Genomic DNA, 15297 nt, shown 5'->3' with positions numbered 1-15297 from the left:
TGGAGTGGAGTGGAGTGGAGTGGAATGCAGTGGAGTGGAGTGGAGTGGAGTGGAGTGAAATGCAGTGGAGTGGAGTGGAGTGGAGTGGAATGCAGTGGAGTGGAGTGCAGTGGAGTAGAGTTCAGTGCAGTGGAGTGCAGTGGAGTGGAGTGGAGTGGAGTGGAGTGGAGTGGAGTGAAGTAGGGATTTTGTGTTGAGAGAGGAAAGCAGTGGAGTGGAGTGGAATGGGCAGGATCTGTTTCGAGAGGAAATTAGTGGTGTGAAGTGTAGTGTAGTGTTGTATAGTGTAGGGTAGTGTAGTACAGTGTAGTGTAGTGGAGAGGAGAGGAGAGGAGAGGAGTGGAGTGGAGTGGAGTGGTGTGGAGTGGAGTGGAGTGGAGTGGAGTGGAGTGGAGTGGAGTGGAGTGGAGTGGAGTTCAGTGGAGTTCAGTGGAGTTCAGTGGAGTGGAGTTCAGTGGAGTGGAGTGGAGTGGAGTGGAGTGGAGTGGAATGCAGTGGAGTGGAGTGGAGTGGAGTGGAGTGAAATGCAGTGGAGTGGAGTGGAGTGGAGTGGAATGCAGTGGAGTGGAGTGCAGTGGAGTAGAGTTCAGTGCAGTGGAGTGCAGTGGAGTGGAGTGGAGTGGAGTGGAGTGGAGTGGAGTGGAGTGGAGTGGAGTGGAATGCAGTGGAGTGGAGTGGAGTGGAGTGGAGTGAAATGCAGTGGAGTGGAGTGGAGTGGAGTGGAATGCAGTGGAGTGGAGTGCAGTGGAGTAGAGTTCAGTGCAGTGGAGTGCAGTGGAGTGGAGTGGAGTGGAGTGGAGTGGAGTGGAGTGGAGTGAAGTAGGGATTTTGTGTTGAGAGAGGAAAGCAGTGGAGTGGAGTGGAATGGGCAGGATCTGTTTCGAGAGGAAATTAGTGGTGTGAAGTGTAGTGTAGTGTTGTATAGTGTAGGGTAGTGTAGTACAGTGTAGTGTAGTGGAGAGGAGAGGAGAGGAGAGGAGTGGAGTGGAGTGGAGTGGTGTGGAGTGGAGTGGAGTGGAGTGGAGTGGAGTGGAGTGGAGTGGAGTGGAGTGGAGTGGAGTGGAGTGGAGTGGAGTTCAGTGGAGTTCAGTGGAGTTCAGTGGAGTGGAGTTCAGTGGAGTGGAGTGGAGTGGAGTTCAGTGGAGTGGAGTGGAGTGGAGTGGAGTTCAGTGGAGTGGGGTGGAGTGGAGTGGAGATCAGTGGAGTGGAGTGGAGTAGGGATTTTGTGTTCATAAGTTCATAAGTTCATAAGGTTGGAAAGGACCTATAAGATCATCTAGTCCAACCATCCTCCTATCACTATCTCTACCCAACTACTAAATTAAGTCCTTTAGCACCTCATCTAAACGCTTCTTGAACAGCGCTAGGGATGGTGCCTCAACCACCTCCCTAGGCAGGCCATTCCAGTGCCTGACCACTCTTTCAGAAAAGAAATGCTTCCTCAGGTCTAATCTAAATCTTCCCCGGCGCAACTTGTGGCCATTCCCTCTCGTCCTGTCATTACTTATCAGGGAGAAGAGACCTACCCCCTCCTCACCACAACCCCCCTTCAGGAAGTGGTAGAGTGCAATAAGGTCTCCTCTGAGCCTCCTCTTCTCCAGACTGAACAATCCCAGCTCCCTCAGCCGCTCCTCATAAGACTTGTGCTCCAGGCCTCTCACCAGTTTTGTTGCCCTTCTCTGAACACGCTCCAGGGCCTCAATGTCCTTCTTGTAGTGAGGGGCCCAAAATTGAACACAGTACTCGAGGTGCGGCCGTACCAGAGCTGAGTACAGGGGGATGATCACCTCCCTGCTCCTGCTGGCTACACTATTTCTAATACAGGCCAGGATGCTGTTGCGTGGAGTGGAGTGGAGTGGAGTGGAGTGGAGTGGAGTGGAGTGGAGTGGAGTGGAGTGGAGTGGAGTGGAGTGGAGTTGAGAGGAGTGGAGAGGAGTGGAGTGGTGTGGAGTAGAGTCGTCTTGAACTGAGTTAACTGGAGTGGAATGCAGTGACGAGGAGTGGAGTGGGGCAAATTGGAGAGTACTGACGTGGTGTGGAGTGGAGTGGTGAGGAGGGCAGTGGAGTGGAGTGGAGTGCAGTAGAGTGGAGTTGTGTGGAGTTGAGTTGTATTAAATTGAGTTGATTGGAGTGGAGTGCAGTGACGAGGAGTGGAGTGGGGCGGATTGGAGAGTACTGACGTGGAGTGGAGGTGCGTGGAGGTGAGTGAAGTGGAGTGGAGAGGAGTGGAGTGGTGTGGAGTGGAGTGGAGTGGATTGGAGTGGAGTGGAGTGGAGTGGAGTGGATTAGAGTGGAGTGGAGTGGAGTGGAGTGGAGTGGAGTGGAGTGGAGTGGAGTGGAGTGGAGTGGAGTGGAGTGGAGTGGAGTGGAGTGGAGTGGAGTGGAGTGTAGAGGAGTGGAGTGCATAGGAGTGGAGTGGAGAGGAGTGAAGTGGAGTGGAGAGGACTGGAGTGGAGTGGAGTGGAGTGGAGTGGAGTGGAGTGGAGTGGAGTGGAGTTGAGAGGAGTGGAGTGCATAGGAGTGGAGTGCATAGGAGTGGAGTGGAGTGGAGAGGGAAGGACTGGAGTGCAGTGCAGTGCAGTGCAGTTGAGTGGAGTGGAGTGGAGTGGAGTGGAGTGGAGTTGAGTGGAGTGGAGTGGAGTGGAGTGGAGTGGAGTGGAGAGGAGTGGAGTGGAGTGGAGTGGAGTGGAGTGGAGTCGAGTGGAATTGAGTGGAACGTAATAGAGTTAACTGGAGTAGAGTGGAGTTGAGAGGATATGAATTGAGTTAACTGGAGTGGAGTGCAGTGACGATTGGAGTGGGGTAGATTGGAGTGTATAGATATTGGAGTGGAGTGGTGTGGTATGGTGTGGAGTGCAGTGAAGCAGAGTGTTGGGAAGTGGTGTGTAGTGTTGTGTAGAGTAGTGTAGTGGCGTGGAGTCGAGTGGAGTGGAGTCGAGTGGAATTGACTAGAGTTAACTGAAATGGAGTGCAGTGATGAGGAGTGGAGTGGGGTGGGGTGGATTGGAGAGTATTGAAGTGGAGTGGAGTGGAGTGGAGTGGAGTGGAGTGGTGTGGAGTGGAGTGGAGTGGAGTGGAGTGGAGTGGAGTGGAGTGGAGTGGAGTGGAGTGGAGTGGAGTGGAGTTGAGAGGAGCGGAGTGCGTAGGAGTGGAGTGGAGTGGAGAGGAGTGGAGTGGAGTGGAGAGGACTGGAATGGAGTGGAGAGGGAGGGACTGGAGTGCAGTGCAGTGCAGTTGAGTGGAGTGGAGTGGAGTGGAACAAAGTGGAGTGGAGTGGAGTGACGAGGAGTGGAGTGGGGTGGATTGGAGTGTATTGAAGTGGAGTGGGGTGGAGTGGGGTGGAGTTGAGTGGCGTGGAGTGGAGTGGAGTGGAGTTTAGTGAAGTGGAGTGGAGTGGAGTGGAGTGGAGTTGAGTGGAGTGGAGTGGAGAGGAGGGCAGTGGAGTGGAGTGGAGTGCAGTAGAGTGGAGTTGTGTGGAGTTGAGTTGTATTAAATTGAGTTGATTGGAGTGGAGTGCAGTGACGAGGAGTGGAGTGGGGCGGATTGGAGAGTACTGACGTGGAGTGGAGGTGCGTGGAGGTGAGTGAAGTGGAGTGGAGAGGAGTGGAGTGGTGTGGAGTGGAGTGGAGTGGATTGGAGTGGAGTGGAGTGGAGTGGAGTGGAGTGGAGTGGAGTGGAGTGGAGTGGAGTGGAGTGGAGTGGAGTGGAGTGTAGAGGAGTGGAGTGCATAGGAGTGGAGTGGAGAGGAGTGAAGTGGAGTGGAGAGGACTGGAGTGGAGTGGAGTGGAGTGGAGTGGACTGGAGTTGAGAGGAGTGGAGTGCATAGGAGTGGAGTGCATAGGAGTGGAGTGGAGTGGAGAGGGAAGGACTGGAGTGCAGTGCAGTGCAGTGCAGTTGAGTGGAGTGGAGTGGAGTGGAGTGGAGTGGAGTGGAGTTGAGTGGAGTGGAGTGGAGTGGAGTGGAGTGGAGTGGAGTGGAGTGGAGTGGAGTGGAGAGGAGTGGAGTGGAGTGGAGTGGAGTGGAGTCGAGTGGAATTGAGTGGAACTTAATAGAGTTAACTGGAGTAGAGTGGAGTTGAGAGGATATGAATTGAGTTAACTGGAGTGGAGTGCAGTGACGATTGGAGTGGGGTAGATTGGAGTGTATAGATATTGGAGTGGAGTGGTGTGGTATGGTGTGGAGTGCAGTGAAGCAGAGTGTTGGGAAGTGGTGTGTAGTGTTGTGTAGAGTAGTGTAGTGGCGTGGAGTCGAGTGGAGTGGAGTCGAGTGGAATTGACTAGAGTTAACTGAAATGGAGTGCAGTGATGAGGAGTGGAGTAAGGTGGGGTGGATTGGAGAGTATTGAAGTGGAGTGGAGTGGAGTGGAGTGGAGTGGAGTGGAGTGGAGTGGAGTGGAGTGGAGTGGAGTGGAGTGGAGTGGAGTGGAGTGGAGTTGAGAGGAGCGGAGTGCGTAGGAGTGGAGTGGAGTGGAGAGGAGTGGAGTGGAGTGGAGAGGACTGGAATGGAGTGGAGAGGGAGGGACTGGAGTGCAGTGCAGTGCAGTTGAGTGGAGTGGAGTGGAGTGGAACAAAGTGGAGTGGAGTGGAGTGACGAGGAGTGGAGTGGGGTGGATAGGAGTGTATTGAAGTGGAGTGGGGTGGAGTGGAGTGGAGTTGAGTGGCGTGGAGTGGAGTGGAGTGGAGTTTAGTGAAGTGGAGTGGAGTGGAGTGGAGTGGAGTGGAGTTGAGTGGAGTGGAGTGGAGTGGAGTGGAGTTGAGAGGAGTGGAGTGCAGTGGAGTAGAGTTCAGTGCAGTGGAGTGCAGTGGAGTGGAGTGGAGTTGAGTGAAGTGGAGTGAAGTGCAGTGCAGTGGAGTTGAGTGGAGTGGAGTGGAGTGGAGTGGAGTGGAGAGGAGTGGAGTGGAGTGGAGTGGAGTGGAGTCGAGTGGAGTGGAGTGGAACTGAATAGAGTTAACTGGAGTAGAGTGGAGTTGAGAGGATATGAATTGAGTTAACTGGAGTGGAGTGCAGTGACGATTGGAGTGGGGTAGATTGGAGTGTATTGATATTGGAGTGGAGTGGTGTGGTATGCTGTGGAGTGGAGTGAAGCAGAGTGTTGGGAAGTGGTGTGTAGTGTTGTGTAGAGTAGTGTAGTGGCGTGGAGTCGAGTGGAGTGGAGTCGAGTGGAATTGACTAGAGTCAACTGGAATGGAGTGCAGTGATGAAAAGTGAAGTGGGGTGGGGTGGATTGGAGAGTATTGAAGTGGAGTGGAGTGGAGTGGAGTGGAGTGGAGTGGAGTGGAGTGGTGTGGAGTGGAGTGGAGTGGAGTGGAGTTGAGAGGAGCGGAGTGCGTAGGAGTGGAGTGGAGTGGAGAGGAGTGGAGTGGAGTGGAGAGGACTGGAATGGAGTTGAGAGGGAAGGACTGGAGTGCAGTGCAGTGCAGTTGAGTGGAGTGGAGTGGAGTGGAACGGAGTGGAGTGGAGTGGAGTGACGAGGAGTGGAGTGGGGTGGATTGGAGTGTATTGAAGTGGAGTGGGGTGGAGTGGAGTTTAGTTGAGTGGCGTGGAGTGGAGTGGAGTGGAGTGGAGTGGAGTGGAGTGGAGTGGAGTGGAGTGGAGTGGAGTGGAGTGGAGTGGAGTGGAGTTGAGAGGAGTGGAGTGCGTAGGAGTGGAGTGGATTGGAGAGGAGTGGAGTGGAGTGGAGTGGAGAGGGAAGGACTGGAGTGCAGTGCAGTGCAGTTGAGAGGAGTGGAGTGGAGTGGAATGGAGTGGAGTGGAGTGGAGTGACGAGGAGTGGAGTGGGGTGGATAGGAGTGTATTGAAGTGGAGTGGGGTGGAGTGGAGTGAAGTGGAGTGGCGTGGAGTGGAGTGGAGTGGAGTGGAGTGGAGAGGTGTGGAGTGGAGTGGAGTGGAGTGGAGTGGAGTGGAGTGGAGTGGAGTGGAGTGGAGTCGTATTGAATTGACTTGACTGGAGTGGAGTGCAGTGGAGGTGAGTGTAGTGGAATGGAGTCGTATTGAATTGAGTTGACTGGAGTGGAGTGCATTGGAGGTGAGTGGAGTGGAGAGGGGAGTTTGTGTTGCGAGATGAAAGCAGAGGAGTGGAGCAGAGTGGAGATGATTGGAGCGGAGTGGAGTGGAATGGGCCGGATCTGTTGCGAGAGTTTAGTTGTGGAGTGAAGTGTAGTGTAGTGTAGTTTAGTGTAGTGTAGTGTAGTGTAGTGTCGTGTAGTCTAGTTCAGTGTTGTGTAGTGCAGTGGAGTGGAGTGGAGTGCATAGGAGTGGAGTGGAGAGGAGTGGAGTGGAGTGGAATTTAATTGATTTCACTGGAGTTGAGTGGAGTGGAGTGGAGTGGAGTGGAGTGGAGAGGTGTGGAGTGGAGTGGAGTGGAGTGGAGTGGAGTGGAGTGGAGTGGAGTGGAGTGGCGTGACGAGGAGTGGAGTTGGGTGGATTGGAGTGTATTGAAGTGGAGTGGGGTGGACTTGAGTGGAGTGGAGTGGAGTGGAGTAGAGTGGAGTAGTGTGGAGTAGAGTCGTATTGAATTGAGTTGACTGGACTGGAGTGCAGTGACGAGGAGTGCAGTGGGGCAAATTAATGAGTACTGACGTGGAGTGGAGTGGAGTGGAGTGGAGAGGAGTGCAGTGGAGTGGAGTGGAGTGGAGTAGAGTGGAGTGGTGTGGAGTTGAGTCGTATTGAATTGAGTTGATTGGAGTGGAGTGCAGTGACGAGGAGTGGAGTGGGGCGGATTGGAGAGTACTGACGTGGAGTGGAGGTGAGTGGATGTGAGTGAAGTGGAGTGGTGTGGATTGGAGTTGAGTGGAGTGGATTGGAGTGGAGTTGAGTGGAGTTGAGTGGAATTGAATTGAGGTGACTGGAGAGGAGTGCCGTGACAAGGAGTTGAGTGTGGTCGATTGCAGAGTATTGAAGTGGAGTGGAGTTGAGTGCATTTGAGTGAAAATGACTAGAGCTGACTGGAGTGGAGTGCAGTGAGGAGGAGTGGTGTGTGGTGGATTGGAGAGTATTGGAGTGGAGTGGAGTGGAGAGGAGTGGAGTGCGTTGGAATTGAGAGAAGTGTAATGGAGTGGAGTGGAGTGGTGTGGAGTTTACTGGAGTGGAGTTGAGTCGAATTGAATTGAGTTGACTGGAGTGGAGTGCAGTGACGAGTAGTGGAATGCGGCTGATTGGAGAGTATTGAAGTGGAGTGGAGTGGAGTGGAGTCGTATTGAATTGAGTTGACTGGAGTGGAGTGCAGTGGAGGTGAGTGTAGTGGAGTGGAGTCGTATTGAATTGAGTTGACTGGAGTGGAGTGCAGTGACGAGGAGTGCAGTGGGGCAAATTAAAGAGTACTGACGTGGAGTGGAGTGGAGTGGAGTGGAGAGGAGTGCAGTGGAGTGGAGTGGAGTGGAGTAGAGTGGAGTGGTGTGGAGTTGAGTCGTATTGAATTGAGTTGATTGGAGTGGAGTGCAGTGACGAGGAGTGGAGTGGGGCGGATTGGAGAGTACTGACGTGGAGTGGAGGTGAGTGGAGGTGAGTGATGTGGAGTGGTGTGGATTGGAGTTGAGTGGAGTGGATTGGAGTGGAGTTGAGTGGAGTTGAGTGGAATTGAATTGAGGTGACTGGAGAGGAGTGCCGTGACAAGGAGTTGAGTGTGGTCGATTGCAGAGTATTGAAGTGGAGTGGAGTTGAGTGCATTTGAGTGAAAATGACTAGAGATGACTAGAGTGGAGTGCAGTGAGGAGGAGTGGTGTGTGGTGGATTGGAGAGTATTGGAGTGGAGTGGAGTGGAGAGGAGTGGAGTGCGTTGGAATTGAGAGAAGTGTAATGGAGTGGAGTGGAGTGGTGTGGAGTTTACTGGAGTGGAGTTGAGTCGAATTGAATTGAGTTGACTGGAGTGGAGTGCAGTGACGAGTAGTGGAATGCGGCTGATTGGAGAGTATTGAAGTGGAGTGGAGTGGAGTGGAGTCGTATTGAATTGAGTTGACTGGAGTGGAGTGCAGTGGAGGTGAGTGTAGTGGAGTGGCGTCGTATTGAATTGAGTTGACTGGAGTGGAGTGCAGTGGAGGTGAGTGGGGTGGAGAGGGGAGTTTGTGTTGCGAGATGAAAGCAGAGGAGCGGAGCAGACTGGAGAGGATTGGAGAGGAGTGGAGTGGAATGGGCAGGATCTGTTGCGAGAGGAAAGCTGTGGAGTGAAGTGTAGTGTAGTGTAGTGTAGTGTCGTGTAGTCTAGTTCAGTGTTGTGTAGTGCAGTGGAGAGGAGTGGAGTGGAGTGGAGTAGGGAGGAGTGGAGTAGAGTGGAATTGAATTGATTTCACTGGAGTGTAGTGCAGTGACGAGGAGTGGAGTGGGGTGGATTTGAGAGTATTGAAGTGCAGTGAAGTGGAGTAGAGTGGAGTGGAATGGAGTGGAGTGGAGTGGAGCGGAGCGGAGCGGAGTGGAGTGGATTGGAGCAAGGAGATGTGTGGTGCGTGGGGAAGTCTGTAGCGAGGTGGATTGCAGTGGTGTGGTGTGGGGTGCAGTGGAATCGAGTGGAGTGGAGAGGAATGGATTAGAGAGTAGTGGAGTGGATTGGTGTGGATTAGAGAGGAGTGGAGTGGAGCAAGGTGAAATGTGGAGAGGGGTAGAGGATGGAGCGGGGTGGATTAGAGTGGTGTGGAGTGGAGTGGAGTGGAAAAAAGTGGAGTGGAGTTATGTGGAGTTATGTGGAGTCGAGTGGAGGGGAATGGAGGGGAGTGGCGGGGAGGGGTGAGGAGGGGAAGGAAGAGGAGTGGATTGGAATATATAGGAGTGGAGTGGTGTTTATTATAGCAAAGTTGAGTGGAGCGGAGTGGAGTGGAGCTGAGTGGAGTGGTGTGGTGTGGACGGGAGAAGAGTGGAGGGGAGGGAGGGGTGGGGATGGAAGTGGAGAGGAGTGGATTGGAGAGGAAAGGAGAGGAGTGGAATATTGAGGAGTGGAGAAAAGTGTAGTGGATTGGAGTGGAGTGGAAGGGAGTGGAGTGGAATGGTGTGGCTTGGGGGGGAGGAGAAGGAAGGGTAGGGGAGTTGAGTGGCATGGAGTTGTGTGGAGTAGTGTGGCATGGAGCGGAGGGGAGGGGAAAGGAGAGCAGGGGAGGGAATTGGAGAGGAGTTGAGTGGTGTAGAGTGGAGTAGAGGGAGTTGAGTGGAGTGGAGTAGAGAGGAGTGAAGAAGAGTGGAGTGGAGTGGATTGGTGTTGAGTTGAGTGGAGTTGAATGGAGTGGAGTGGATTAGCGAGGAGTGGAGTGGAGTGTAGGAAGTTGAAGTGTGGTGCGTGGCTAAGGCTGTATAGTGGTGGATTGCAGTGTTGTGGAGTGCAGTGGAATGGAGTGGAGGTGAGAGGAATGGATTAGAGAGGAGTGGAGTGGATTGGAGTGGATTAGAGAGGAGTGGAGTGGAGCGGGGTGGATATGAGTGGTGTGGAGTTATGTGGAGTTGAGGGGAGGGGAGTGGTGTGGCATGGGGGGAGAAGGGAGTGTAGGGGAGTTGAGTTGCGTGGAGTTGTGTGGTGTGGAGTGGTGAGGCGTGGAATTGAGAGGAGTGGATTAGAGAGGAGTGGATTGGAGTGGAGCAAGGTCAAGTGTGGTGCGTGGGGAAGGCTATAGCGGGTGGATTGGAGTCGTGTGGAGTGCAGTGGAGTGGAGAGGAATGTATTAGAGAGGAGAGGAGTGGAGTGGAGTGTATTTGAGAGGAGTGGAGTGGGGAGTTTGTGTTGCGAGAGGATAGCAGTGGAGTGGAGCATAGTGGAGACGAGTGGTGTGGAGTGGTTTGGAATTGGCAGGATCTGTTGCGAGAGGAAAGCAGTGGAGAGAAGTGTAGTGTAGTATAGTGTAGCGTACTGTAGCGTAGAGTAGTGTTGTGTAGTGCAGTTGAGTGGAGTGTAAGGGAGTGGAGTGCAGAGGATTGTCGTGGAGAGAAGTGGTCTGGCTTGGAGGGGAGGGAGTGGAGTGGAGTGAAGTGGTATGGCGTAGAGAGGAGTGGAGAGGAGTGGAGAGAAGTGAAGTTTGGATAGGGGTTAAGGGTGGAGCGGGGTGGAGTGGAGTGGAAAAAAGAGTGGAGTTATGTGGAGTTAGTTATGTGGAGTTAGTTATGTGGAGTTAGTTATGTGGAGTTAGTTATGTGGAGTTAGTTATGTGGAGTTAGTTATGTGGAGTTAGTTATGTGGAGTTAGTTATGTGGAGTTAGTTATGTGGAGTTAGTTATGTGGAGTTAGTTATGTGGAGTTAGTTATGTGGAGTTAGTTATGTGGAGTTAGTTATGTGGAGTTAGTTATGTGGAGTTAGTTATGTGGAGGGGTGGGGTGAAAAGGGGAGGGGAGCGAAGGGGAGGAGAGAGGAGTGGAGGGCAGGGGAGTAGAGTGGTGTGAGGAGCCGTGGAATGGAGGGGAGTCGAGGGGAGGGGAGCGAAGGGGAAGAGGGAGGAATGGAATGGAGTGGAATATATAGGAGTGGAGTGGAGGGGAGTGGCGTGGAGAGGAGGGGTGAAGAGGGGAGGGGGGAGGAGTTAAGTGGAGTGGAATATATAGGAGTGGAGCTGAGCGGAACGGAGTGATGTGGAGTGCAGTGGAGTGGAGTGGATTAGCAAGAAGTGGAGTGGAGTAAGGTGAAGTGTGGTGCGTGGGGAAGGCTATAGCGGGTGGATTGGAGTGGAGTGGATTCGAGAGGAGTGGAGTGGAGCAAGGTGAAGTGTGGTGCGTGGGGAAGGCTATAGCGGGTGGATTGGAGTGTGGTGGATTCAAGAGGAGTGGAGCGGGGTGGATTCGAGAGGGGTGGAGTGCAGTGGAGTGGAATTGAGAGGAGTGGATTAGAGAGGAGAGGAGTGGAGATGAGGGAATGGAGTGAAGAGGAGTGGAGTAGAGTGGAGTGATGTGGAGTAGAGAGGAAGGTGAAGGGTGGTGCGTGGTGAAGGCTGTAGCAGGCTGGATTGGAGTGGTGTGGAGTGGAGTAGAGTGGAGTGGAGGGGAGTTGAGGGGAGTGGAGTGGGTTGGAGTGGAGTGGGGTGGAGTAAGGTGAAGGGTGGTGCGTGGTGAAGGCTGTAGCGGGGTGGATTGGAGTGGTGTGGAATGTAGTGGTTTTGAGCGGAGTGTAGTGGAGAGGAATGGCTTAGAGAGTAGTGGAATGGAGTGGATTGGATTAGCGAGGTGTGGAGTGGAAATTAGTGGAGTGGGGTGAAGGGTGAAGCGGGGTTAAAAGTAGAGCGGGGTGGATTGGAGTGGAGTGGAATTGAGAGAAGTGGATTAGAGAGGAGTGGAGTGGAGTTGAGGGTGTGGAAAGGAATTGATTAGAGAGGAGTGGAGTGGAGCAAGGTGTAGTGTGGTGCGTGGCTAAGGCTGTAGCAGGGTGGATTGCAGTGGTGTGGTTTGGAGTGGAGTAGAATAGATTAGAGAGGAATGGATTGGATTGGAGTGGATTAGAGAGGAGTGGAGTGGAGTGGGGTGAAGCGTGGAGCGGGGTGGATTGGAGTGGTGTGGAGTGGAAAAAAGTGGAGTGGAGTTATGTGGAGTGGAGGGGAATGGAGGGGAGTGGCGTGGAGGGGAGGGGATGGGTGAGGAGTGGAGGGAGGGGTGGGGAGGGAAGTGAAGAAAAGTGGAGTGGAGAGGAGTGAAATATTGAGGAGTGGTGTGGTGTGGAGTTGACTGGAGGGAAGCGTAGTGGATTGGAGTGGAGTGGAGGTGAGTGGAGTGGTGTGGCGTGGATGGGAGGGGAGGGTACGGGAGTTGAGTGGTGTGGAGTGGTGTGGCATGGAGCGGAGGGGAGGGGAGGTGAGTTAGGGGAGGGGATGGATTTGGAGAGGAGTTGAGTGGTGTGGAGTGCAGTGGAGTGGAGAGGATTAGAGAGGAGTGGAGTGGGGTGAAGGCTGGAGTGGAGTGGATTGCAGTGGTGTGGAGTGGAGGGGAGAGGAATGGAATAGAGAGGAGTGGATTAGAAAGAATTCGAGTGGAGTGGAATGGAGAGCAGTGGAGAGGAGTGGAGTTGAGTGGAATGGAGTGGAGTTGAATGGAGTGGAGTGATGTGGAGTGGAGTGGATTAACGAGGAGTGGAGTGGAGCAAGGTGAAGTGTGGTGCGTGGGGAAGGCTGTAGCGGTGTGGATTGGAGTGGTGTGGAGTGAAGTGGATTGGAGTGGAGAGGAATGGATTAGAGAGGAGAGGAGTGGAGTGGATTAGAGTGGAGTGGAGTGAAATTGAATAGAGTTGACTGGAGTGGAGTGCAGTGATGAGGAGTGGAGTGGGGTGGATTGGAGAGTATTAGAGAGGAGTGGAGTGGGGTGAAACCTGGAGCGGAGTGGATTGAAGTGTTGTGGAGTGCAGTGGAGTGGAGGGGAGAGGAATGGAATAGAGAGGAGTGGAGTGGATTAGAAAGGATTCGAGTGGAGTGGAATGGAGAGCAGTGGAGAGAAGTGGAGTGGAGTTGAGTGGAATGGAGTGGAGTTGAATGGAGTGGAGTGATGTGGAGTGGAGTGGATTAACGAGGAGTGGAGTGGAGCAAGGTGAAGTGTGGTGCGTGGGGAAGGCTGTAGCGGGGTGGATTGGAGTGGAGAGTAATGGACTCGAGAGGAGAGGAGTGGAGTGGATTAGAGAGGAGTGGAGTGGGGTGGAGTGAAATTGAATAGAGTTGACTGGAGTGGAGTGCAGTGATGAGGAGTGGAGTGAGGTGGATTGGAGCGTATTGGAGTGGAGTGGATTGGAGTGCAGTGGAGTGGGGCGGTTGTGTTGCGTAAGTAAAGCAGTGGGGTGGGGTGGAGTTTTGTGATGTGGGGTGGGGTGGAGTTTTGTGAGGTGGGTGGGGTGGAGTTTTGTGAGGTGGGGTGAAAAGGGGAGGGGAGCGAAGTCGAGGGGGATATATAGGAGTAAAGTGGAGTTTAGTTGAGAGTAGTGAAGTGGTGTTGAGTGGAGTGGAGTGTTTTGGCGTGGAGGGAAGAGGAAGGGAGGGTACGGGAGTTGAGTGGTGTGGAGGGGAGGGGATGGAATTGGAAAGGAGTTGAGTGGTGTGGAGTGGAGTGAAGTGGAGAAGAGAGAACTGGAGAAGAGAGTAGTAGAGTGGAATGGTGTGGCGTGGTGGGGAGGGAGGCGTGGGGAGGGTAGTGGAGAGGAGTGGAGTGGAGAGGAGAGAAGTGGAATATTGAGGAGTGGAGCTGAGAGGTGTGGCGTGGAGGGGAGAAGAGTGGTGGGGAGGGAAGTGGAGAGGAGTGGAATGGAGAGGAGAGGAGTGGAATACTGAGGAGTGGAGTGGAGTGGCGTGGCGTGGTGTGGAGGAAAGTGGAGTGGAGGTGAGTGGAGTGGTGTGGTGTGGAGTGGAGGGGAGGAGTGGGAAGATGAGGGGAGGGAGAGGAGTGGAGTGGAGCAAGGAGAAGTGGGGTGGGTGGGGAAGGCTGTAGCGGGGTGAATTGGAGTGGTGTGGATTGCAGGGTGTTGGAGTGGGTTAGAGAGGATTCGAGTGGTGTGGAGTAGAAAGCAGTGAAGTGGAGTGGAATTGAATTGATTTGACTGGAGTAGAAAGCAGTGATGAGGAATGGAGTGGGGTGGATTGGAGAGTATTGGAGTGGAGTGGAGTGGGGAGGATGTGTAGTGAGAGGAAAGCATTTGAGTGGAGTGAAATTGAGAAGGGTGGAGTGTAGTGGATTGGAGCGGAGTAGAGTGGAGTGGAATGGATGTGATTGGAGTGGAGGGTCGTGAAGTGGAGTGGAGTGGAATGCAGTGGAGTGGGAAGGTTGTGTTGCGAGAGGAAAGCAGAGGAGTGGAGCAGAGTGGAGGGGAGTGGTGTGGAGTATAGTGGAGTGTGGGGAACTGGGGCAGATATTTTGCAAGAGGAAAGCACTGGAGTGGAGTGGATCGGAGCGTAGTGGACTGGACTGGACTGGATCGGAGTGAAGTGGTGTGGAAAGGGGAGGATTTTTTCGGAGAGCAAAGCAGTGGAGAGAAGTGTAGTGAAGTATAGATGATTGTAGTATAGTATAGAGGAGTGGATTGGAGTAGAGTGGAGTGGTGTGGAGGGGAGGGGAGGAGAGGGGAAATGAGATGAGGGAGGGGAGGAGAGGAGAGATGAGGGGAAGGGAGGGGAGGGAGAGGAGTGGAGTGGAGCAAGGTGAAGTGTGGTGCGTGGGGAAGGCTGTAGTGGTGTGGAGTGCAGTGGATTGGAGTGGAGTGGAGAGGATTAGAGACTAAGGAGTGGAGTGGGGTGGGGTGAAGGGTGGAGCAGGGTGAAGGCTGGAGCGGGGTGGATTTGAGTGGTGTGGATTGCAGTGGAGTCGAGTGGAGGGGAGAGGAATGGAATAAAGAGGAATGGAGTGGAGTGGATTAAGAGAGGATTCGAGTGGAGTGGAGTTGAGAGCAGTGGAGAGGAGTGGAGTGATGTGGAGTGGATTAGCGAGGAGTGGAGTGGAGGGGATTGGATTAGAGAGGAGTGGAGGGAAATGGAGTGGAGTGGAAAGTAGTGGAGTGGAGTGGAATTTAGGGACTGGGGTGGACTTGAGTGGAAGGGAGTTGAGTGGAGAGGAGTGGAGTTGTGTGGTGTGCAGTTGAGTGGATGGAGTGGAGTGAAGCGTGGTGAAGGGTTGAGCCGGGTGGATTTGAGAGGTGTGGAGTGGTGTTGAGTGCAGTGGTGTGGAATGGAGTGGAGTAAAGTGGAGTGGAGTTGAATATGGTGTAATGATGTGGAGTGGAGTAAAGCAAGGTGAAGGGTGATGCGTGGTTAAAGCTGTAGCGGGGTGGACTGGAGTGGTGTAGAGTTCAGTGGAGTGGAGTGGAGAGGAATGGATTAGAGAGGAGTGGAGTGGATTAGCAGGAAGTGGAGTGGTGTGGAAATGAGTGGAGCGAGGTGAAGGGTGGAGCGGAGTGGATTGGAGTGGTGTGGAGTGGAGTGGAGGGGAAGGGAGTGGAGCGAGGTAGAGTGATTAGAGAGGAGTTTAATGGAGTGGAGAGGGGTGAAGTGTGGAGCGGGGAGGATTGCAGAGGTGTGGAGTGGTGTGGAGTGGAATGGATTAAAGTGGAGAGGAGTGATGGGGTGGAGCGGGGTGTATTGGAGTGGTGTGGAGTGGAGTGGGTTAGAGAGGAGTGGAGTGGAGTGATGTGGAGAGGAGTGGTGTGGAGTGGTGTGGTGTGGAGGGGATTGGAATGGAATGGAGTGGAGTGGAGCTAAGTGGAGTGGAGTTGAATGGAGTGGAGTGATGTTGAGGGGAGCAGAGTGGAAGGGAGTGGAGTTGAGGGGACGGGAGTGAAGTGGAATGGAGTGCAGTGGAGTGGGGTTGGGTGTGGTGGAGTGGGGTGCCGTGGAGTGAAGGGAATGGGAAGTGTTGTGGTTTTGTGGTTTTGATGC

The 15297-nt window shown here is 53.7% G+C and overlaps 1 protein-coding gene across 1 annotated transcript; it reads right to left on the bottom strand.

Annotated features, from left to right (window-relative positions):
• Positions 1-5958: 5958 nt before the first annotated feature.
• On the bottom strand, positions 5959-14909 carry LOC136056598 (platelet glycoprotein Ib alpha chain-like; the record flags this gene model as incomplete). The annotated part of the gene is made up of 4 exons (XM_065748884.1): positions 5959-6063; positions 6700-6754; positions 7149-7269; positions 14797-14909. Coding segments are annotated over 4 exons (394 nt in total), but the record flags the coding sequence as incomplete, so codon positions are not given.
• Between the last annotated feature and the right edge of the window lie 388 nt (positions 14910-15297).

This window comes from Cyrtonyx montezumae, unplaced genomic scaffold (assembly GCF_038088225.1).
Source record: "Cyrtonyx montezumae isolate F1298 unplaced genomic scaffold, pur_monq_1.0 scaffold_56, whole genome shotgun sequence".
Taxonomy (NCBI): domain Eukaryota; kingdom Metazoa; phylum Chordata; class Aves; order Galliformes; family Odontophoridae; genus Cyrtonyx; species Cyrtonyx montezumae.
This window is presented reverse-complemented; position numbering and strand designations above follow the sequence as displayed.